The 23555-nt window shown below is 32.9% G+C and overlaps 5 protein-coding genes across 10 annotated transcripts; 2 read left to right on the top strand and 3 right to left on the bottom strand.

The window, feature by feature from the left end:
* Positions 1 to 1307: 1307 nt before the first annotated feature.
* Positions 1308 to 4458, bottom strand: LOC126675195 (uncharacterized). Its single transcript, XM_050369802.2, has 4 exons — positions 3889 to 4458; positions 2267 to 2305; positions 1605 to 1689; positions 1308 to 1514 (listed from the first exon to the last, which is right to left on the bottom strand). The coding sequence occupies exons 1-4, from the start codon at positions 4288 to 4290 to the stop codon at positions 1432 to 1434; spliced, it is 609 nt and encodes a 202-aa protein (XP_050225759.1). The 5' UTR covers positions 4291 to 4458; the 3' UTR covers positions 1308 to 1431.
* Positions 4459 to 7143: 2685 nt separating this feature from the next.
* LOC126671610 (probable calcium-binding protein CML46) lies at positions 7144 to 8102 on the top strand. The gene has a single exon (XM_050365392.2). It carries the CDS (start codon positions 7242 to 7244, stop codon positions 7911 to 7913), a length of 672 nt encoding a protein of 223 aa, XP_050221349.1. The 5' UTR covers positions 7144 to 7241; the 3' UTR covers positions 7914 to 8102.
* Positions 8103 to 13255: 5153 nt separating this feature from the next.
* LOC126672008 (agamous-like MADS-box protein AGL65) lies at positions 13256 to 17360 on the top strand. 6 transcript variants are annotated; one of them, XM_050365886.2, is made up of 13 exons: positions 13257 to 13365; positions 13642 to 13705; positions 13784 to 13969; positions 14495 to 14551; positions 14652 to 14670; positions 14770 to 14834; positions 14915 to 14930; positions 15044 to 15105; positions 15550 to 15646; positions 16075 to 16122; positions 16197 to 16324; positions 16560 to 16944; positions 17032 to 17360. In XM_050365886.2, exons 3-13 carry the CDS (start codon positions 13785 to 13787, stop codon positions 17041 to 17043), a joined length of 1074 nt encoding a protein of 357 aa, XP_050221843.1. In that variant the 5' UTR covers positions 13257 to 13365; positions 13642 to 13705; position 13784; the 3' UTR covers positions 17044 to 17360. The 6 variants fall into 6 exon arrangements, with proteins under 6 accessions (XP_050221844.1, XP_050221843.1, XP_050221838.1 ...); XM_050365881.2 differs by having other exon boundaries at positions 14492 to 14551; XM_050365883.2 differs by lacking the exon at positions 13257 to 13365 and adding an exon at positions 13407 to 13552 and having other exon boundaries at positions 14492 to 14551.
* Positions 17361 to 17815: 455 nt separating this feature from the next.
* LOC126672009 (chlorophyll a-b binding protein 4, chloroplastic) lies at positions 17816 to 19125 on the bottom strand. Its single transcript, XM_050365888.2, has 3 exons — positions 18835 to 19125; positions 18202 to 18617; positions 17816 to 18109 (listed from the first exon to the last, which is right to left on the bottom strand). The coding sequence occupies exons 1-3, from the start codon at positions 19035 to 19037 to the stop codon at positions 17973 to 17975; spliced, it is 756 nt and encodes a 251-aa protein (XP_050221845.1). The 5' UTR covers positions 19038 to 19125; the 3' UTR covers positions 17816 to 17972.
* Positions 19126 to 21087: 1962 nt separating this feature from the next.
* LOC126671092 (expansin-A1-like) lies at positions 21088 to 22669 on the bottom strand. The gene is made up of 3 exons (XM_050364805.2): positions 22405 to 22669; positions 22007 to 22319; positions 21088 to 21698 (listed from the first exon to the last, which is right to left on the bottom strand). The coding sequence occupies exons 1-3, from the start codon at positions 22529 to 22531 to the stop codon at positions 21389 to 21391; spliced, it is 750 nt and encodes a 249-aa protein (XP_050220762.1). The 5' UTR covers positions 22532 to 22669; the 3' UTR covers positions 21088 to 21388.
* Between the last annotated feature and the right edge of the window lie 886 nt (positions 22670 to 23555).

Here is a 23555-nt window from a genome sequence, read left to right as displayed (position 1 = left end):
TTCTTACTAAATACTCCCTCCGTCCCGTTTAAGAAGGGACAAATGAGTTTTGCAAAAAGATTAATAAAGTAAGACCATATTATATGTTGTCATGTCTACCCTTATTAACTAGCATAGTTTCTTCTAATAATAGAATACATGTATTGTAAATTGGGTTGCATTTAATGCATAATGAAATAACTAAAAGGATAAAAGTGGAAGTTAAATAAAAATTGGCACAAAAAACACGATATGACCTTTTTAGATGGGACAAATAAAAATGGGATATGTCCCTTCTTAAACGGGACGGAGGGAGTATAAAACTTTAAACAAGAGCCCATATAATTCATAGCCTGTCTGATAATGTATTAATCAGCAGGAAGAAAACATAAGATAAAAGGGTAGAATTCAAACATGAAGTTGCAGCAATTTAAAACAGGAAAATCCTTATTTTTGTTATCTTAAGGTACCTTTCATCTAAAGAAATGCACTAGATTTTCTTGAATAAAGACTCTAATTCATGGGACACGTGTATGGCAACCATATATTACTTTCCATTGAGGATTACTAAATCCAGTTTTGGCACTATAAATGTATCTTTTCTCTGTAACATTACAATATTGAACAAAGGGTCAAGGCGAATCTGTGACACGGATCATCTAATTTAGTTTATATTTTTTAAAACAACTAACCTTAAAATTCTTTATTTTCAAGTCAAATAACTCCATATTTTATATTTTTATTTTAAAAAATAATTTTAGGATAATTATATCGCAACAATTAGGAAAGTATCTAATTACTTTTTTACATTCTTCATCTCCGATTTATATTTTACGCATTTTAAAAATACACTTATGGGGTTATTTGATCCAAAATGAATAGTTTTGGGGTTAGTTGATCGGGTGCGCGTTAACCTTTGTTCTTACAATATTAGCTATTAAAAAAGATAGGAAAAAATTTTGTTATTTAAGAAGAAAAAAAGGTAGTTCAAAACAAGTAAAGAGTGCGTGTAAAGCTAGTTTTCACTTTACAAGGAAAAATATGCAAAATTTGTTTACTTTTTATCCTCTTTCATAGTGGAATATGCAGCTGTTGCATTAGTAATACAGTTTAAAATTTAAAGGAAAGGAAACTTTGCCTGGTTCGATTTTAAAAATAAGTTTACTTTTAATGCAAACCGAACTAAAAAAATAAAATGAACCGGCTAGTTCAATTTCGTCTGAAAATTTATAAAATTCGTAAAAGATGAGTTTGGTTTGAAAAGAAAAATAGTTCATTCGGTTTGAACCGGATGCACATCCCTTGCAATGCAGATAATTTGCTTAACATGAGAACAAAATGTAATGTTGATTAACCTCTCATTAATCGAGAAATCAGATATACAAATTCCTTGCTGTATCTTGAACCCTATTTTACAATTGCTTAAGCCTATTTTTACAATTGCTAAAATGCTCATTGAATTCTGCAACCTCCTGAGTTTTGTGCATGCCTTACATTTCCATAGGCTGACAGCTCGATAAGATCCATGTCCCGACCTGCACCTCATTCAAATTTCTCAGGTTAGTTACTCTGCTGTGTTTCTTTTTTCTTTTAAGTAAAAGTTAGGTTTTCGGAATTCAAAATACCTGAAACGCGGCAATATGAACTTCTCCGAATGAGTTCAGCTTTAGAAAGCTCGGTTCTATTTCCCTTAGATCTATTAACGGTTGCCTGTAGTGTACAAAGCAAAAACTCGACCTGGTTACTAAGATCTTAACTTCCCAAATATATTTTATATCATTTCCTAAACACTTATTCTTAAGAATTAAGATAACCGTGTTTAAAGGAAATACGGTTTTTCTGTTATTGCTTATGCAATGAATGTCGAAACTGTTCAGAGAAGAAGTACTTAATTCATTAATCGAAACTATTTTTAAAAGAAGCAGCTCACTGTAAGAGCTGCTGCTCCATGCAATGATCTTACGAATATGCTAATTTTCAGTACAAAACAAAGTTCACTAGTCTCACTAGATTCAAACTGACAATTGACTGCCTTACTTTGCTGACACCCGATGTGCAGAAAACGTCGATCTCAAATGAATGAGTTACTTTCTCTTTTTTTTTGAGAGGATGTGAGTTGCTTTCTCACATATAAAATTAAGAGAGAACTAACCGGCATATTACTCATGCAAAATGAAGGAGTTGAGATCTCAATGCCGAAGGTTAAAGAATATCAAACTGAAGCAAAGAAGAATTGAAGTAGACAAAATGTGATAATCAGATATACTACAAAATGACGGATCACTACCTGTAACACTTGGCAATTATCCAGCGTGCTTTTGCCTCCCTGAATCACATTACAAATTGATCACATAGAAAAAAATAAAATTAAGAAAATCATTAAATTGCATTTAATAGTATACTCAAATTGTAACAGAAACCAGGAATCACTACACTGCAAGGATAATCGTCTCATAAAGCATCTTAGACGAAATTTGTGTACATAAGAGTTTGACCAATCAAACGATCAGATCTGAATGATTTAACATTTTAGCCTAATGTATATCATACATGGAGTAAGCTCATACAGACAACGCCTCTTGAGTTAAAAAAAAAAAAAAAAAACTATAGCATATGTAGGAATTAGGATACTTAAGGTAATCGGACAAAACACCTTGTTCATTCGTGTGTCCTCATACAACTAAGCGAAATGTTCATAAACAAAATCTTAGCATTTGGAGATATTTTGTCCAGTCCTTAAGACAATTAATACATGCCAGCATTCTGATCTAGAGAGAAAAAAATCCTCAATATTTCATACTTCATAGAGCAAATAAAGAAAACCATTATATAATTGAAGGGTAGGCTATACGAATTCATGCAACCTACTTCCACCTCTCTTACAGAAGCACTTAAATGTCTTTTTCTATTCCTTCTACCGTTTCTTCCGCCTAATTGAATGCCACGTTCTCAAGACAGATATGCCAGATCTGAATAGTTTCGACCACTTGGCTAGCAAATAGCAGACTACGTGGAGAAAATGTTCTTCTAATAATAGTTTAAGCAAGTTCTTTTCAATCAAGCCCGTAATAGTATATAATTTAAGCCTAAAATACAACTTCTAACTAGGCAAGGATTCCAGTGCTTTTAATTGCGATACTAATGCCTTGCTATGGATATGAAAGAGAAAAACTCAATTTCATCACGAAGTTAACGAAAAGGTCATAGATCATGCTAAACAATGCTTTTTGTGTATAGAGTTAAAAATTATACCAATCTGCTCTTGCTTCAGCTCTTATACACTTCATTATACCGCAAAAACACATTCAAACATTCTGCTCCGCAGCTGTTGCTACTCTCTAGTCCCATGACCTAAACAAGGCATTCACCTTCTTCATCCTCGGCTGCATTATTGCAAGCATTTTTTGCCACCTACATATCAGATTTGTTTCACCTACTTAAATAGGTCTTTACCTTGGTTATAGCAATCTGCCATTTCCAAAACCATTACATCGCAGTGATTGCGCTCTTCCAGGAAATCAATAAATTTCTACAAACTATACTATTTCAAGTCGTGAATCAAAATGCTAATGCTAATGTGGGCCTAGCCTTGATGGCTAAGGCGTCTCCAAGTGCAGCATGAGGTCGCGGGTTCAAACCCGCCTCTCCAACTAACATCTAACAAATGAGACTCTGGTAGTCGGAACCCTATCTGTGTTAAAACAAATGCTAACTTTTTAACAAAATCAACTCATTGCTGTTAAGTAATGTTCCACCCAAAGGAAACACATTGAACTTCATGAACATCGAACCAATTAGTAGCAAAAGAAATAAACATTGTAACAATTAAAAGAAACCCACATCAGCAAATCACACATAAGAACAGAAACAATTAAGACCACATTATCAAAATAACATAAAAGAATTTACCTTAGAGTAAGGAAGAATGTGGTCATAATCATGACACAAGCAACCAGGACAACCAACGAGCTTTCTAAACACAGTATTACCAAGTGGGTCACGTCTCCACCGATCCGGGTCACGCCCTTTGATCGTCTCAGCTTTGTCCCAACATTGCTGCTTCACACTGTGAGGAAAGCTTCTGGGTTCAATGTATTCTTCGGAGATTTTGAGGTCTTCAAAGAGTGTTAAAGTATCTTGCTCCGTCACCATCTCTCTGTCTATTACAGCAGATGATGATTGGTGAGTTCTGGGTGGAAGCGAGTTGAGAGTGGAGGGAAATGAGGTCGTGGTGGTTCGGGGTTGTCTGGGCGGAGAAGAGTGGCGGGTTCGTGTTCGGGTTCTGGGTTTGTCTTTGGTGGTTCGGTTCATATTTTCTGGTTATGTGATTAATGACTGAGTTATGAATGTTTCTTGGGGATTGGGTGTGGATGATGGAAAAATAAGGCAGTGGATTTCAGCTGCTTGGAGAAGAGCGACGATGAATGTTCCTGGATTTTATTTTTTAGAACTAGATTGATGGGTGTAATTGTGCAAAAATTAATATGAAGGGCGTATGAGAGGACTTGTTTTTTCGGCTTAATTTGTCAAATGAGCCTTGTACTTTTGATTATTTGCTTATTTAGTCTCTCTTTAAAGTTTATTATTCATTAGATTCATATATTATTCATTTTCTATTGGGTTAATTCCAACAAAAAAACTAAACGTTTGCAAATATAATCAAACCTGTTAAAATCGGCTAGTTTAGTCTAATTTAGAATATTTGAAACCTTTTATAACTATTTGTGAATCAAATCGAGAAATTTGTCATTCGTTAATGGACTAAGCTAACAGATTTTGGATGATATGTGAAATCTTTTCTAACGAAATCAATCAAAATCGGCTAGTTTATCCATTCACGAATGATAAATTTTATTGGGATTAACACATTTCTCTTTTATGGGTTTGGGTTATTTATGGATGAAATTGTGTTACTCATTCGTCCCAAGTGGGCCGTGACTGATAATTTTCATATCAAAATTGACGAAAGATTTATATATTTTTAAATCTAATATTTTTGGTTTTTTTTCAATTTTTTTATTCAATAGGTCTGTATACTTGTAAATTTTTATTTATCTAATTTCTTTCCAATCATTTATATTACCTAAAAATAAAAAATCATTTACGTAACTTAAACACAACTAAATTGAATTGAATTCATTTTCAATCAAGAACAGCATTAGAATATTCCTTTAAATGAATCAATGAAGGAAAATGCTGACATTTGGTCCTCATGTTTAGATCATGTATAATTAAGCCCTTTTGAACTTTTTATCTCTGTTGTATTCTCAAAGTCTTTAAAAATGACTCAAATATATCCATCCCTCTATTGTGGAATGCTCAAGTTTTAGAGAGGATATAATTGAGCTGTTTTCTATTATTATTTTGAGTGTGTAAGTGAGATCAAGATATAAAACAAATTAACCTATTTTTGAATCAAACATTGGGATATATTTCTGTTTTTTTTTTCATTTAAAAATTATAGATCAAAGATAAATGGATGTTTGTGGTGAAATATTTCAATTGCGCAAATTTATCACGAACTTGCAATAAAGATATGCATTAACTGCATTCTGATAAGAAAATCAATTAGAAAAGCTAATCAGTAAAATCCAAATTAAATTATTCTAAATTAATATGAGAATTAAGAAATTTAAAAGAGATTAATAAAAAAATTACTCTTAAAAAAGCACAGAGTCTTAAAATTAATTTGTTGATATATTTGAATTTGACTAGTGTCATTTACAATCCTAAGATGAGATATTTATAAGGGACAAATCTAAAAAAACGAAAATAAAAGTTAACATGTAGGCCAGTCTCTACTTTAGATAAATACTAAAAAAATAACAGAATAATAACTTAAAAATGACAATTTTGGACTATAAACTCATATTAACTCGTTGAATCACGTTGAAGCATCTTTTAGATGAGTCTAAAAGGTAGAATATAATCATTTTTAATAGAAAAAAATAAACTACACGGAATATTAGAATCTAACAAAATCAATATTTGTAAAATCTTTGGGTAAATGGGAATAAATTTGCAAATTTAGTTATTTGTCTAACCAATAAAATCACCTCATCAGTCATCAGAATTTTTATTTAGGCCTTAACTGATCAATTTGCTTGCAGAACAATTTTCAAAATCAAACCGAAGCCACATTGAAAGATGTACAACAGAGAAGTTTAGAGGAATTTCTTCTTGATTTCATCTGTGAAAACATAAAGAAATAGATTAATGAAGGGGCAAAGTGTTAATTTATGGTATTATTCTGCATTTTAACCTTCAGCTTTTGGCTTTTACAAAAAGTTGTTGACTTCTTTCAATTTTGTTTTTGTTGGCCATTGCTTTCTCAGAAACTTGCTCCTCTCTTCTAACATTTTTCTCATGTACTCTCCTCATTTTCATTTATTCTCATTTCTAATAGTAGATAGCAACTTACCATACCAAATATACAGGAAATATTGTCTTGCTTTCACTTAATTCTTAACTTTATATTTGATTGTATTCTATCTTTTGTCTGAGCAAATTTTTTTATTTTGAAAATTTTAGTCCAAAATTTCAAATTTAGAAGTTATATATGTAAAAGTATAAAAAGAAACATATATAGTTTTGCTTATTCATCATATAAAAGTATATGTTAAATTAACAATTTTTAAAATTGTGTAAATTTACAATTAACATTTTAAATCGACTTGAAATTTCTGAAATTAAAGCTTCGTTTGGAAATGAAAAATGAAAAATTCATACATTTTACTAAATTCATGAAAATCTGGATTTAAAGATAATATTGAAATGAAAAAATATTAAGATATCCATCACCCATAAAAATGATGAATTTTATAATTACTTTCTTCTTCTTGTAGTAGAAACCTGAAGTTAGGTCCAAAAATAATTTTATAATATAAGTGGTGTGGAAATATTATGCAGACTAATTTTGATTAATTTATGGATTCAAATATTCAATATTTAATTCAATCTAAAAAATACCCTTTGGGATAAACTTGAAACCAATTAAATCCATTTAACTATTATTAAGCTGTGGTTTATTTGCCTTATCAGTTTGAACAGAAGTGAATTGTGCAGCAGGTTTGACGGACTTTTTGATATAAAAATATAAAGACGCTATCAATGTTATTTCTTGCTCATTTCCTCAGGACTCATATTCTTGCTATATTAATATCCAAACTTCCACTTCCTAATTTACACAACTACATAGATTACTCAAGTCAAATAAGTCTTTCACCTCAGCCTTAGTTCATCCTATTTTCTATCATCAGAAAATGGAATCGATTGTCGATGAGCATAACGAGCCAACGAATCCAATTTCGGTAATCAATGTGTTGCTATTGCTAATTATCATCGATTTCATCATCATCTTTCGAGACTTCTACTCAAGTTTCTCTCAAATTCCAAAATTCTTATCGAATGTTATTTCATATGTATGCGGAGTTTGCGCTGACTACAGATGCTATAGTACCGAAAAGCTCTGCATCCGCGTAAATGAAAGTCAGACACTGCCACAAAATATGGAAATGGTCACAGACAAACTCAATGCATACTTGACACAAAGTACTCACCATGACAACAAGAATATAGACGACGATGAGCTAACTATAGGAGAAGTGACAATGGTAATGGGAAAACTAGGAATTTCTTATACCCCAGATGGAGATTGCAAGTTCGAAGAAAAGCTGCAATCAAATGAGATTTCAACTCTCTTTGAAGAGCAGGAGCCAAGTCTGCAAGAGTTTCAAGAAGCTTTCTCCATGTTCGATGAGAACAACGATGGCTTCATCGACTACAACGAGTTGAGGAAGGTTGTTTCTACGCTATGTTTGTCACAAGCTTCGGAAGTAGAATGCAGACGGATGATTAAAGCATTTGATAATAACGGAGACGGAGTCATAGATTTCGATGAGTTTGTTAGACTCCTAACTAACAGTTTTTGCTAACTATTCACATCAATCCTCCTATTAATCTTAGCTTTTTTTTCGTGGCGAAATTGTCATCATTACTAGCTAGAGTGTTGCATAGCCAGAGCCGAAGTATATTGATCAACTAGAAAACAGAGTATATGATGCTTGAAAACTGGCTTAAGTTTCCTATAATAAATGAAAATATCTATCAAAGTCTTGTATCGATTCATACGTTTAGCTAAAACAAAGCACACGATTAATATTTTTAGCAAAACTTTGCAAACCAAATAACTAATATAAATGAGAAAACATAATCAAAACGGAAAATGGATCTGAAGAAATAAGAATACAACTTCACCTGAAACAAAAAAGATGGATTCAATTGTCACAGAATTGAATTAACAACCGAAAAACAATTGAATTAAAATACAAAGGAAAGGATTCAATAGAGAAAAAGTGCATTAAAAAGACCTTATTTGGGCGTGGATTGAGAGCAGTTCACTCTAGATACAGTGTTCATTCCCTTCCTAAAATGAATTGTCTTACATTCAGATTGATTCACAACAAAAGAAAATCCATTTTAGGAAGAGGAATGAACAGCGTGGTCGGAGTAACGATAACGTTTTCTTGCTTATTAGGGTTTCCTTTGCTTTCTCTTATTTATGGAGAAAACCTGTGCAGATTCCACCCTCCAAACGATGTCGTATTTTTATGCAGCTGTCATTCATAGCCGTTATAATATACACATATCCGACGCTCATTCGTGAGCTGGCGTTTTCTTTAGTTGTAATTTAATTGCAAAAAGGTACAAAACAATGCTCAATTTTTTCTCAAAAGTACATACCAGCCTTTTTACTTATTTTGGGCTTGTATTTTTTAAATTGAACAATTAAACCCTCGTTGTTTTAAAATCGAACAAATAAACTCTTATAGTTTACTTTTGTAACACTTACCCCCTCAAATTTTTGAAAAATATTTTAGACATTAAAATTATTTTTAAACTTTTTTCCTATATGATTATGAGAAACATGCCAATTATTAACGAGTGTTTCTAATTGTGTTGGACGAAAGGGGTTATTTGTTCTAATTAAAAACAAAAAGGACTTAGTTATAGAGCAAATTACGCTACCATAATTAACAGTTTGGTACCCCTTGTTTCAAAAGTCTACTTAATAGTCCTTCAGTTTTAATTTCGTTAACTATTAGGTCCCTCCGTTAATTGCGACATTTACATTCAAACGATTTGGTACCCCCACCTTTAATTTTGTGAACGATTTGACCCCTCACTTTTAATTTTATCAAACGATTTGGTCCCTCGCTTTTAAACGATTTAGTACCCGAGTTTCAATCTGTTAAATGATTTGGTCCCTCAAATAATCAGAAGGATCTCTCAGTTCACGGAATTAAAACTGAGAGACCATTAAGTAAACTTTTGAAATAAGGAGTACCAAACTGTTAATTAGAAGGGGCCTTTAAGTAATTTACTCTAAATTATACCACAAAAAAGTAAAAGGTCTAAATTGCATTTTTATAAAAAATTGCGAGGGTTTTCGTATTCCTTTTGTCAATTAAATTATAGTATATGATTCAATTCGGCATTCGGTGCAACATGAAGCTAGAAATATTTTAGAAAAAGTAAAAATAGTCTTTTTTTTAAATCAACTCGAAGATACTCCGAAAAATTCGAAAACCATTTCTGATGACCTAACAAGGAGCGGAACAAATGCGTTGCCTGATTCGCAAATAGTCTTATAAATCAAATGGATAAATTATTAAATTGCTTCGCTGGGTCGATACAATCGCCGATCAAAACATCTGTATGACAGCAGTCTTGTTTTCTCAAATCCAAAACCACCTTCTGGGCATCCGACTCTAGCACGACATTCTGCCCACCCTTTATCCAGTTCAATGCTTCCATTATGCCCATTATTTCAGCAATACTAGGAGAACAAACTCCAGGGAGATGAATACTTCTAGCCTGCAGAACACTACCCATGCTATCTCTGACCACCAAACCAACACCAGTTGAATTACTGCTCCAGAATCAAGCAGCATCTATATTAAGTTTCACCCAGTTAGACTCGGTCTACCACGTCATCCGTAAACTAACATATCACATTATGACACGTCATTCAAATGATGGCAATCTTGTAAATTCGTTTTTTACTTATTTACACCTTTGAATAGTAATATTACAAAATTACCATCATTTTAATGATGTGTCATAATGTGATAGGTTTGGTCTATGAATGACGTGGTAGACCGAGTCTACATAAGAATTTCTCCAAGTAAAAATAAGTTAAAATTACATATAAAAAAGAGTTTAATGTATTAATTTACTTAAAATTGAAAATATACGTTTCTAGAGAAATTATTGTGTAGACTCGGTCTACCGCGTCATCCGTAGACTAACCCTATCACATTATGGCACGTCATTAAAATGATGGCAATTTTGTAAATTCGTTGTTTACTTATTTACACCTTTGAATAGTAATATTACAAGATTGCCATTATTTTAATGATGTGTCATAACGTGATAGGTTTAATCTACGGATGACGTGGTAGATCGAGTCTACCTAAGAATTTCTCACGTTTCTATATCAAAAATAAAGTTTGAACATGACTCTATAAGTAATTGATTTAATAAGCTTATAAAAACAATAAATTAATAAGAAAATTAGGAGCGTTTGGTCCCCTAATGTAATGCGATGCTCTAACCTCTGAGCTAAGCGGACATTTTGCAAAAAAATATACTAATTTAGATTATTTATAATTAACTTAGAAAAAATTACATAAAATTCCTTACGAATTACATCAAAATTTAATTTTTCGTTGATTGTCTATTCTATTTCATACTCATCAAAAGACAACATAAGATTAGCTATACATATTCATTATACTAATTTTATTTATATTGAACCGAAGAGATTTAAAATATATAATTTAATTAATAAAATGACTACAACCTGCTTTTAAGTTCTAATATATTAACAATTCAATTTAGTTATAATTAACAAAACCTTTCTTTTAGAAATGAATTAAAAAACTTAGTATCACATTCCGCCATCAATACAATTTCAGTTAAAAGAAGATACTGTTACTGTTACTTTTATTTTTATTATTAGTTTAATATTAGTATTGCCTACTAGAAATTTTGTTGCGGGGTGTCCTTCACGGTCTCCAGATGGGATGGCGGCTTGGGTTAAAGAAAGTTATCGTGGAAGTCGATAATAAGACGGTTGTGGACAGAATCAAGAAGAAGGAAGATGCAAGCTATTTTTTCAATATTTTAGCTGCAATCAGAGGATTGCTTGATAGAAATTGGACTGTGCATATTTATCATATTTATCGTGAAGCTAATTTTACGGCGGATCATTTCGCTTCGGTTAGCAGCAATTCGCGGATTGGATTTGTGTCCCATGAAGCCCCTCCTGCTAGCGTTTTACGGTGGCTTGATCATGATCTTCATGACGTTTCTTATGTTCGGAGTGTTTGTATTGCTTAATTTGCTCTAAGCTTTGCCTCTTCTTTTGTACAAAAAAAAAAAAAATTTGTTGAAACTTTTAAAGATCTAAAATTTTAAAAAGAATATTCATACTATAATTTTTATATAAAAAGTAAAAGAAAAAAATTAAAATAAAATTATTTTAATAAATACACTTTAAACTCAAAAAAATGAACAAAGGATCAATTCACACCCCTCAACTTGGCACGAAATATCAAATGAGTAATTCTCGTCGCTTTTGGTTTAAATAGACCCAAAACTTGCATTTTCGTATAAAAAAAAGCCCCTGAGAGGGTAAATTTCTTAATTTTATTTAATTAACTTAATTAATCATATCTTAATTAATTAAAACTATAATTATACCTTAAATAAACTAATAAAACACATTTAAATCTAATTAATTATATTTTACTAAAATTCATCAAAAAAATTATATATTACTTAATCAAAACTTTTAATTATACCCTAATTTATTCTAATAAAACACAATTAACTTTAATTCATCCTTTTTTTGCCGGAATTTAGTTTTCAGTCGATTTTTTTTTCTGTTCTCGAATCGCAGCCCCAATGGGTCTGCTCTTTGCCGGAGCAGACCCAGATGCGTCTGCTCCATGATGATGAGCAGACCCATCGGGTCTGCTCTCCCATCATGGAAGAGCATACCTGATGGACACAGTGAGGAGCAGACCCATCGGGTCTGCTTGTCCATTGTGGAAGAGCAGACCCGATGGGTTTGCTCTTTGCCGGAGCAGATCCATCTGGGTCTGCTCCTCCACGATGGATGAGCAGACCCAGATGGGTCTGCTCCTAGGGGTGAGCAAAAACCGAACCAAACTATTAATCCGATCCAAACCAATCCGAAATTAATTTTGGTTTGGTTAAAATGGTTAAAATGGTTAAAATGGATTGGTTTGGTTTCAAATTATAAAAAAGTATGGTTTTTAGTTTTGGTTTGGTTTTAATTAGTGGTTAACCGAGCCGACCGAAAAACCGAAGTTTATAATAATATTATTTTTATTAATATTTATATTTGTATAAATAAATATAAAATTTATTTATTGAAATATTTGTATATAAATATAATATGTGTGTATAGATATATATATGAAAATAAAACATATAAACTAATATACACATATAAGTAAAAATTATATTACGCATAATTTTATTTATTATGTATAATATATAATTTTTATCTAAATCTATATTAACCAAACCGAACCGAACCGAACCGAAACCGATGCTAAAGTTTAGTTAACGAACCGAAATTTTACATAAATATTTGGCGTGGTTTGGTTTTTATATTTTTCCTTAAAATATGGTTTGGTTTTAGAGTTTATTAAACCAAACCGAATCAAACCGAACCATGCTCACCCCTATATGCTCTAGAGTGGAGGAAGAGCATATCCATCTGGATCTACTTCTTCGATGGAGGAGGAGCAGACGCAGATGGGTCTGCTCTTGAGGAGCAATGCTCCTCTGCCAGCCGGAGGAGCTGAGGAGCATTACTCCTCCTCTATAATTTTTTTTTTAAAAAAATAGATTTTTTTTAATTTAGGTATTAATTTGTAATTTTTTAAAATAACGAAGACTATTCTAAATTTTTAACTAGGAGAATGTGTTTCAAACGCGGGTTGAGAGTGGGCAAGAATGGGAGAGGGGTTGATTTGATACAAAAACGCAATTTTTGGGTCTGTTTGTACTGAAAGCGACGAAAATGACTTATTTGATATTTCGTGTCAAGTTGAGGGGGTGAATTTGTTCTCAAAGAAATTATCTATACTCATAATTTAAAAAGAAAATTCTTTAATCAATTTTAATCTTTTTTTTAATAATATTTACAAAAACAAAATTGAAAAAAAAAACATTAATCTCACCTTCCATTTGACACACTCTGTCTGATCTCTTAACTAGACACAAAAACAAATTGGGGTTAGTGAATAAGTTGGTTGGTCCCGCTCAAATCCACTGCCGGAATCACAGGTACACCCCTCGCCCCTATATTTCTTTCCCTTAATTCTCCAATCATAATCCTCTCTTCATTTCTCTCTCTACTTTCTAAATTTTGTCATTTGATCATTTCTCATGTGGGTTTCTCAAATTTCTGGGAAAAATCTAATCCTTTTAGAGTTTACAACAAAAACTTTAAGAATTTTGCCAGTTTTTACAAGTGGGTGTTGTTTATTTTTGTTGGTGATTAATTGTACTCTGTTTCTTGCAGAAAATTAAGTGATTTTATTCATTTGTTTTTTTGTTTAGATTATTGTGGATGAACACCATCTTCTTCTAGTTTTGTTTCATGGGATATTTTTGCATAAATAAAGTGAGTGGTTTTCTGACTCTTTTTTGCATAAATTGAATTTTTGATGATTGGAGTTTTATAGGGTTTTGGTGATTGCAGGATGGGAAGGGTTAAATTGAAGATAAAGAGATTGGAGAGCACTAGCAATAGACAAGTCACCTATTCGAAGAGAAGGAATGGGATCTTGAAGAAAGCTAAAGAATTGTCTATTTTGTGTGACATTGATATTGTTCTTCTTATGTTTTCTCCTACTGGAAGGCCTACTATTTTCCAAGGAGATCACAGGTTATGATTAATGATAATTTCGTTATCTTTATTTTGAATCATTTACGACCATTATATTTAGCTAGATAGTATAGATTGATTTTATGTAAATTCGCAATAAATTCGCGTAATTATGCGTATACAGATTGAGTAAATGAAAATTTTAGCTAGGTGGTAATTTTGCTTAAATAGTATTCTTTGTTGAAGGGCTATAATGACAACCTATAAGCTATATAACTCGGAAACGGAAATGCTGCAATGGAAACCACCGAAATGAAAAACAGAAAAACGATATTTTCTTTCAGAACAGTTTATAGATATGAAATTTGGAGTTTCAGTTTTTCTTTTTATCTGAAAATAGAAACAAAATGTGGAAACTTAGAGCTCGAGAAGTTTCTGTGCAACATAACCTATATGTCCACAGCTGTTTTCCCATCAAATATGCTGAATTTGAACAATTTTACTGTTTGTGCTAGTACTCCAAATGTCACAAAACAATGAAAAATTATATCCTAAAGTGTTGTATGTCTTTTAACTTCACAGCAGTATTGAAGATGTAATTGCAAAATTTGCTCAATTAACCCCACAAGAGAGGGCAAAAAGGTATGAGATTTTTGCAAGCAAATTTGAGCTTTTTGCATTAGCGTTTTGGTTGAACTTTGATGATACAGTAGCTAATGAATTTTTCTTTTAATTGGAACAGGAAACTAGAGAGCCTTGAAGTAAGAATGATGATGTTATGTCTTTGTCATTGCTATTATACAGTTTAATTTTGTCCTCAAATCTTGCACTTCAATTTGGTGTTATTCTTGAGAATGTAGGCATTGAAGAAAACCTTCAAGAAGTTGGACCATGATGTAAATATACAAGACTTTTTGGGTTCTGGGTATGTGTTATTATGGCTAAGTTAAAAATGTTGGTGCGGTTTTTTTTATGGTTCTGAATTTCCATTTCTTTTCCTTGCAGAAGCCAAACAGTTGAGGTATGAAGTAATTACAGGCATTCTCATTTCTCACCATCCGCGCAGTGTTTGATTGTTGTGTACTATATGCATCAATAATTTTCTTTTTGTGTGTGGTTAATTTGTAATGGCAGGAGTTGACTGATCAAGTTAGGTTTTTTCAAGAACAACTTGCAGAAATGCAGAAGAGACTGAGGTGCAGGATCTGATAGTTTGTTTGTTAATGCACATCTACTCTTTATAGTGTTGTTGATCACACCCAATTAGCTTAGCATGAAATTTACATAATAAGGGCTGTCTATCTCTTACGTGCACACCTTTGAAGCTTCTTTCATGTATTTATAATCGGCTCCGCAACTCATGACATAGACAAAGTTTCTGGAATTGCATTCTTATTTTTTTGTCAAACAATTAGTCAACTAGTAAGAAGTAAAATATGCAAAAACTTATTTTTCTCTTGCACTTGGTCATACTGGTTTCCTCGTGCATATGTGCTTAAATGCCTGAACATGACAGCTCGAATCACAGAAACTTGTATGGATGATTTGTTTATTCTTCATATATATGTTTAGATGTAAAATTTGTCTGTTTGTTCTGGAATCACTAAGTCTTATACCAACATGCCATTATTTTTTTCCAGCTATTGGAGTAATCCTGATAAGGTTGACAGAATAGACCATCTTAGGCAGATGGAAGACTCACTAAAAGACTCCATTAACCAGATCCGTTTGCACAAGGTATGTTACTCTAGAATGCTCAGTGGGATGCCTCAATATCAGTTGTTTAGGCTAGTCTATTAACTGGAATCTTGAAGACCTTCAATATTTTTTCTAAAACTCCCACCCGTCTGGTAGAATTTTTCTGTTCCCTAAATAATTTCAGTTAGTCACAAATTCTTCATTCCTGGCGGTAACAAATTACTACTGCATGCTTATTTATTGCATAATTATGTGTTTTGTTCTTGAACTATAAGATGTATATATGCGTGTTCATTATTGTGTAACAGCATTTTAAGTTATCAATTAATTGTTCGTAAGATCGTCTAGAGCATTAGAATAATGTTGTTCATTATTGTGTAACAGCATTTTAAGTTATCAATTAATTGTTCGTAAGATCCTCTAGAGCATTAGAATAATGTTATCCAATGCCAATTTCCTCTTTGCAGGAAAATCTCGCGAAGTGCCAACTTATGCCACTAGAATGCAGTAGCCAGGTAAGGCATTGAGCCATTGACCATGTAATGAAATGTTCGCTGGAATGAAATTCTTATTTGGGCTCGACATACAGTTTCAGAATGGCGTGGCTTTACCTTTGATGATGAATGGTGGACAAGAGAACCAACAACTTTCATGGCTTCCAAACAATGGCAGTCAACATTTTTTGTTATCCAATGAGCCAAGTTGTTTGCCCCAAAGGTAAATGGACCTCAATTTTAAATTTTTCAATTCATTGTTTCACTGCATTGTGATACACGAGTGACAAAGTGATCGTGAAAGTTTGCTTGAAAACACAAACTATTTGCATATCAATGTTAGTCTAAACTTGTCAGCATTAACTACTAAGCCTTAAAGAACGTCTGTTATTTCTCCATTTTCTAGACGAATCACTCAATATATCTATTATAATCAGTGACCTTCTGTGTTGTTTCAGACAGATACAATGCACTGCCGATACATCCATTCCAGGATATTCTGGTTATTATGACACTGGAAAACAAGTTGAAATTGGAAATCCAGGAGCAGTTGATAACATGGGACAGGAAGGCGGTGCAATGAACAGCTTAAGCAGCACTTCATGCTTAGGTGTTAACCTTGATGAGCAATTCTCATACCCGTCATATAATAGTTTAAATTTGCATGAGATGAAGAAAGTGAAGCCTGATATGCAGTTAAATTCCCAAGGAAATCATTCTGTTTATCAAGTTAATAACAACTTTGAATTAGCTAGACCTATGTATGAAAATGGTCATCATGGCTGGGTTCCCGCTTCCGGACCTTGCAGCATTGCTATGTTCAATGAGAATCCGTACCATCAGGTTCGAAAAAACTCTATCTTTTCTGGTTTCTTTCCTTAGTTTTCTGCATATATTACTAGAATAAAAAAAATGCTACATTTTATGCAGCAATCAAATTGACTCCACCAAGTTGAACATAATTTTCCTTCCGATGGAAGAGTGCTTGCTGGAAGAATCAATATGTGATGCGGTTGCGGAGACATATTTTGAGTTCATGGAGAAAATGGAGCGCAAAGTGGCGTAATGGCATTTTTGTGATTTCGGCAGTTTTTGAGGCTTTTTAGTTTATTTCGTTTTATACCCATTTTAGGGTTTTTATTTTGTCTTAGTATTTAAACAACCCTGTGAGTGGTTGAACGGCAGTTTTTGATGTTTTGAGTTAATTTGTTATTTCCCAAATTTCGGTATTCTTTGAATCAACGATTATTTGATGCCTATTGCCTAGTATTCTTTTATTTGAATCACTAGTTTTAGAAGTTAATTGCTGGCATAATTTGATTATCAACAGCTTTTAAAGATTGTTGTGACTTCCGCTACATCAATATGGCTTGTAGCCGAGGGAGTTCTAGCACAATGTCTCGATAAATCGAAGACGAATCAAGAGAAAGCTTGCTAGTTGAGTAGATGTTTTTGATTATCCAATCTGTTAGGTCCTTAGCTGTATATATATGTTATACACAATACTTTATTACAAAGTCATATGTATATAAATTGATGTCTTATGTTCTATAACCATACTTGTAGCAGAATTAAGCTTCTGTCACCCAATCTGTATAATTATGATTTTTGTAGAAAAGGAAAACAAAATATATGCCATAGTTTTGAGTATAGATAGTTATTGACTTATTTCAAAGCAGATTCTTGCTTTAAGATGTAATTAAGTTGGTCTAAATAATAAAAGTGAATGATAATATAAATGCCATCTTGTTCCTCTGTACATGAAAGGTTCCTTGTAATACATAGATGCTCAAACCTCACTCAAAACCCATATAATTCATGGTTTACAAAAGCATGAAACATAGCCACATATTCTCCTATTTCACTGAGCTTTAGTTACCACTGAATGTCTGGATAATGGTGTTGTGCCATGGGTCAGACAGGTGCTGCAAGAGGTTGTCGAAGGGTCCTTTTCCGGTCACGTTGTGTTGAATCACAAACCCTAGGAATGCCAACATAGCCAATCTCCCTGCATATATATCAAAATCAGAATTTATTATAAACGGAAACGGAAATGGAAAACCCTAAAAGGAAAAACGTATGAAATTTTCCGATCATTACCATTGGCGAGCTCCTTTTCCTTGGCTTCAGGAGTTGGTGCAAAGTTGAGGGGGTTAAAAATGCCCCCAGGGTAACCAACTTCATTTGGAGGCAAGCTGTATTGCTTGAAGATAGGATCTTGGTTTACACTTCCGGGGTTCTTGATGTCTTGCCATCTTCTGATCTCCACATAATGGAACAATATGAACTCAATCACAAACAAAGTTGATGATGATGCAAAGTACTGTTCTTTTCCGGCGTCAAACCAATACGGAGCATTGATAATCCCGATCTTTGTAAAAACTTCCGGCAACAACATTCCGGCGACTCCCAACATGGCCCACCTTCCGTTCACAAGCTCTGCCTGGACAAACCACTTCAGATTCTCAGGGTCCTCCGCTAGAGCAAGCGGGTCAAATCCATTATCACCTGGAAGACTGGTTACAAGGTTTTCACAATCAGAATCAACATCTTCAAGTATATTAGCATAACAAGAAATTTTATATGAGGTCGGTAAGACTGTACCGAAAGGTTATAAAATGAGAAAAAAGTAAACATTATAAATTTTAAGATGGTAAAATTATACTATTAATAATTTTTTCGCTCCTAAGAATAGGAAAATTGAAGTTGTTATGATTATATCATATGTATTACCTTCCGGTGAGGTACGCCGGAGATGGCAAACCAGGCAACCACTCGCCTTTCTTGGCTTCAACTTTGAAAGAGTTAGAAGTTGACGACATTGATTTAAAAGCTACTTCTCTGTTGAGTCTACTAGAAGATCCGCCAAGGAATCTTGATTTTGACTCGCATGGCCGGAAAACAGCTGCGGAAGCTTGAGTGGTTACGGTGGCCATTTTTATTTCCGGCGGAGGAGCTCAATTCTCAGGCTAGGAAAGAGTTGTAGTAGTTGGATTTGTATGAGCTGATTATTTTTTTCATGGCTTTGTATGCTGTTTTGAAAGGAGAACTCGTGGCTCGTATTGTTCGTTAGAATTTAACGGTTGATTTCGTTGATTTTATTGATCTGATGGCTGAGATGTGTTTGTGTGTTTAGGACTGGCCAATGAGAGACATTGTGGCTTATCTCTTTATCTTAGTTACCATATCCATGTATCTATTTCTTTGTTGCTGTTGGTTGACAATAGATCCTGTAGGCCCCGCTTATGTCCACGTGGGACGATTTTTATGACATTCGATGTAAGAGATTTTGTCACTTAGATAGACCCAGTTGTTGCTTGACAAGTGGAATGGTCATATTACATTCTTAGCGAGAGATATATCCATACCAAGTACAACTGCTTGGTGAAGACAAACTTGGGCTTTCTATTACACTAGTTGAAGCATGAGCCCTAACATTCTTCATGAGCTAACTCAAACGTGATGGGCCTTCAAAATATGGGCTACTGGACGAGGCTTAACTTTTGATTCTAAATTGCAATTATAAAAGGCCAAATGTTGTAAAAAGACCAAACCTTTCACAAAAGTTTCACAAAAGTCATGACCTTTCAATTTTGTCGATTTTGGCCAAAAATTGATTATTTGATTTCACAAAAGTCCTGACCTTTCAATTTTGTCGATTTTGGCCAAAAATAGATTATTTGGTTTCACAAAAGTCCTGACATTTGAATATTTTGCAAGCCACATAGGCGTCACATAGGCTCCACATGGGCAAATTGAAATCAAATTGAGAGTTGGCCACAATTGAAACCAAATAATTTATTTTTGGCCAAAATCGACAAAACTGAAAGGTCAGGACTTTTGTGAAACTTTTATAAAAGGTTTGACCTTTTTAAGACATTTGGCCATTATAAAATTATACTTTACCTCTATTCTAACTTTGATCATCACTTCTCAGTAATTACTAATGGTGAATATTGCAATTATATCAAATTATACTGGCAATTTGGAGTATGTTAAAAATATAGTAAATATTTATTAACAGTATATCAAAGTATACTAGATTTTACTAACCAACAATATATTCAAGCTCTATTTTTTCAGTATTTTTATAGAACTTTTTAAGTCCATATTTTATTTTTATTTCTAAAAAATCAAGGCCAAATGTTGTAAAAATGCCAAACCTTTCACAAAAGTTTCACAAAAGTCCTGATCTTTCAATTTTATCGATTTTGGTCAAAAACTGATTATTTGGTTTCACAAAAGTCCTGACCTTTCAATTTTGTCGATTTTGGCCAAAAATTGATTATTTGGTTTCACAAAAGTCATAACCTTCCAATATTTGGCATGCCACATAGGCGCCACATAGGCGTCACATAGGCAAATTGAAATCAAATTGAGAGTTGGCCACAATTGAAATCAAATAATTTGTTTTTGGCCAAAATCGACAAAATTGAAAGGTCAGGACTTTTGTGAAACTTTTATAAAAGGTTTGGCCTTTTTACAACATTTGGCCAAAAATCAACTCTTATTTTTTCAAATATTTGAAACTTTTGATGTATTTTTCTAAATCCATTTTTTCGTTATAATTGTTTCTAATTAGGCTTCAAGTCTTACCATCGAATTTCTTTGAATTTCATTAAAGTCTGCATTCTGTTAAAATCAATTCAAATTTCTTATTTGTTAAAATTGAATCATACTATTTTAAACCGAATCAAAATAGTTAAGTTAATCAATTTTTTAGTCTAATTTCTTTTGATTCAGTTTGTAATAAAATTGAATTGAAATTCTTTTACCATCAAATAAAAAACTAAATTTATCAATTCAACTCGAGATTGATTTGTTTATGTTTGATCGGGCACACAATAAATACAACAAGAAGCATGTTTTTAGTTAATTTATTCTCTCTTAATGAGTAGCTTGGAAAACAATTGAATGTTGCATCTTCCAAAATTTCTTTAGCATATTGGCATAATTAACTATTTATATTGATGTATAAGAGAAATCTTATTAACTAAACAAAACCAATAAATAACAATTTTATTTTGTAGCAAACTAGTAGTAAGCAATTTTCGCCTTCTACATAACCAATAGCAATAAAAACAAAAGTAAAAATAGCGGGTGGTAACTAAATTTCACCACCACTGCCAAATTTCCCGTCCGCCTCTTCAAAACACAGCAGAACAGGTAAAAAAACCATTACTACATCTTCATATCTAAATCAAACTAAACCCTTCAAATCCTTGTTTTTTTACCCAAAATTAAACTAAAACTACTAGTGGTAACTATTTTTATTGAGCTTAACTGTTTAAGTAGTGAACTGTTGGCCAGTGAAAGTCTGACCAAACGACCATCCGGCAGGTACAACGTTGTTAGACACAATAGTCTTGCCGTCGCTAGTTGTGACCTTAAACGACAGGGTTTGTCCGTCGAGATGTGAGTTGCTTTGCCAGTTTTGACCCCAATTTCTGGACATGGGCTGCCAATTACTGCGTGATCCTTTGACTGAGACTGCCTCAACGTCACCGGCGCCGCCGACGTTTGTTATAAGGACTAAGTTGAAGTATGAATGACCGTTGATTGTGAACCTTATTCCTCCTTTCTTTTCGCATGCTACCCTGTAATCATAGCATTAGTAAACCAAAATAGAGCTTGCATGATCTCTTTGAACCAGCTGAATCAAATTAAATATTTTTAACCAAATCAAATTAACTGATTTTGTCCATATTTTTGGCTTGATTCAGTTCGATTTTTATACACTCCTAAGCAGAACCATGCCATGCCATCGGCTCATTCATTTATTATGTATTATCTTTGAGCGTTTCGGTTTAAAATTTCATTTCTATGCAACATAGCGTATAATTTTCGTTTTTATTTTAAATGAACTTTTGCTTAAATTTATTCCCTTTAATTTAATGAACTATACCTTCTATAAACGACAGGAACAATCCCTGATCTATACTTAGCAATCCTTTGAAAAACAGGCTGAGAAAGATCAAAATGCTGCTGAGGAGGGTTGCACCAGCCACCAGCATTGTTAGGCAGGGCGTTATTGGGCGGACAAAAATTGGTGGCCGTCACCACAATAGAGCCAGGCAGGCACCATCTCGGGTCATCAGTGCATTTTATTTCAAAACAAGCGCCACAACTTAGCCCATTGTTGAACAAAGCTGTGCTCAAAGCTGCAGTATTAGTCCCATAGCCTTGACTATACAAATTTCCATATCCACAAGCCCCACCTGAAAAAAACACATAGTGTCAGTTTTAATACAATATAAACGATGATTTATATTTTTAATATACTTTTGGTATACTTTTACGTACCCATCGTGCCGGAGGCGTCGCCACCCCCGTAAAAGGTGGCATGAGCGCTATTCCAACCACCGCCATACCCCGAAACGGTTGATAATAAAGAAAGAAAACCAACGAAGAAAAATTGAAGGAGTGCCATTCTTTTGGAAATAATGATAATAATAATAATGTGAGAATTGGAAATGTGTATGAAGGAATGAAGAGGGTGGAGTAGGGAAATATATAGAAGTTGTAAGGAGTAAAAAATGTTCCCTAACGTCACATAAACTAACTGAAACTGTATTTTTACTTGGCTGTATGAAAGGAGCTTAAATTGCCAAGTGCATCCAAGCCTACTTTTGTTGAACCCACGTGGTTCTCTATTTCTTTTCAGTGAACAAAAAAAGTTACAAATAATTTTTGTTGGGGTGCAATTGCAAATATTTTCTTTTAAGTTAGTTTTAACTTTTGGGTTATGGGAGTTTTGGATTTTTTTGCACTTTTGCTCACTGCAAATTGAACTGCATGCCTGCCATACTCTATAGAGTAACCAATACAATATTTGCTGCATTTCACTGCAATTTGCAGCTACGGACGGTTGCACCTAACTACTACTACCCATAAATTTGAGTTACAATTTAGCTATTGGTTTAGTTATTCAGTGCTTAAAAGTCGCGAATTAAAAATTTAGGGACTATAATGAAAAAGAAATGAAATTAGAAGGATTGACAATGAAAATTACCCAAGTGTTGTGCACAAGATATTTTCCTTTTTTTTTCAGAAGTGAGAGTAGGTCTAATCATCCAAAATTATTTCACATTTCCGACTTTTTTCGTGTAAAGCCTAAATTTTAAAAATCTTTAATTTACATGGTCTTTTTAATTTTCAGTTTTAATTGTATCTATTTTAAATTGAAGTTTTTTAATTTTGAAAAAATGTTTAAATATATCATTTATATTTGGTACGTAGTTTAAATAAGTTTTTAGTGTTTTAAAAAATTGAAATCACGGATCACATACTATAAAGGATTTATTTGAATTTTTTTTTAAGTGAAAAAAATCAAATTTGATGAAATGGATGCGGTTGATATTAAAAAAATAGAAAATAAGATAAAATTGATGATTTAAAAAGTTTAGAATATGAATGAAAAAAATTAGAAAAATAAGATACTATTTTTAAATAAT

This window comes from Mercurialis annua, linkage group LG3 (genome assembly GCF_937616625.2).
Source record: "Mercurialis annua linkage group LG3, ddMerAnnu1.2, whole genome shotgun sequence".
Taxonomy (NCBI): domain Eukaryota; kingdom Viridiplantae; phylum Streptophyta; class Magnoliopsida; order Malpighiales; family Euphorbiaceae; genus Mercurialis; species Mercurialis annua.
This window is presented reverse-complemented; position numbering and strand designations above follow the sequence as displayed.

Coding starts and splice junctions, on each gene's coding strand:
- LOC126675195 (XM_050369802.2), bottom strand. CDS start 4,290: ATGAACCGAACCACCAAAGACAAACCCAGAACCCGAACACGAACCCGC. Junction 2,306..3,888: donor ACATTCTTCCTTACTCTAAG/GTAAATTCTTTT, acceptor AATGTGATTCAG/GGAGGCAAAAGCACGCTGGA. Junction 1,515..1,604: donor TTCATATTGCCGCGTTTCAG/GTATTTTGAATT, acceptor AATGAGGTGCAG/GTCGGGACATGGATCTTATC.
- LOC126672009 (XM_050365888.2), bottom strand. CDS start 19,037: ATGGCCACCGTAACCACTCAAGCTTCCGCAGCTGTTTTCCGGCCATGC. Junction 18,618..18,834: donor CCGGCGTACCTCACCGGAAG/GTAATACATATG, acceptor CCTTGTAACCAG/TCTTCCAGGTGATAATGGAT. Junction 18,110..18,201: donor GGAAAAGGAGCTCGCCAATG/GTAATGATCGGA, acceptor ATATATATGCAG/GGAGATTGGCTATGTTGGCA.
- LOC126671610 (XM_050365392.2), top strand. CDS start 7,242: ATGGAATCGATTGTCGATGAGCATAACGAGCCAACGAATCCAATTTCG.
- LOC126672008 (XM_050365881.2), top strand. CDS start 13,785: ATGGGAAGGGTTAAATTGAAGATAAAGAGATTGGAGAGCACTAGCAAT. Junction 13,970..14,491: donor ATTTTCCAAGGAGATCACAG/GTTATGATTAAT, acceptor TTAACTTCACAG/CAGTATTGAAGATGTAATTG. Junction 16,123..16,196: donor CACTAGAATGCAGTAGCCAG/GTAAGGCATTGA, acceptor CTCGACATACAG/TTTCAGAATGGCGTGGCTTT.
- LOC126671092 (XM_050364805.2), bottom strand. CDS start 22,531: ATGGCACTCCTTCAATTTTTCTTCGTTGGTTTTCTTTCTTTATTATCA. Junction 22,320..22,404: donor CGACGCCTCCGGCACGATGG/GTACGTAAAAGT, acceptor TGTTTTTTTCAG/GTGGGGCTTGTGGATATGGA. Junction 21,699..22,006: donor GTTCCTGTCGTTTATAGAAG/GTATAGTTCATT, acceptor CTATGATTACAG/GGTAGCATGCGAAAAGAAAG.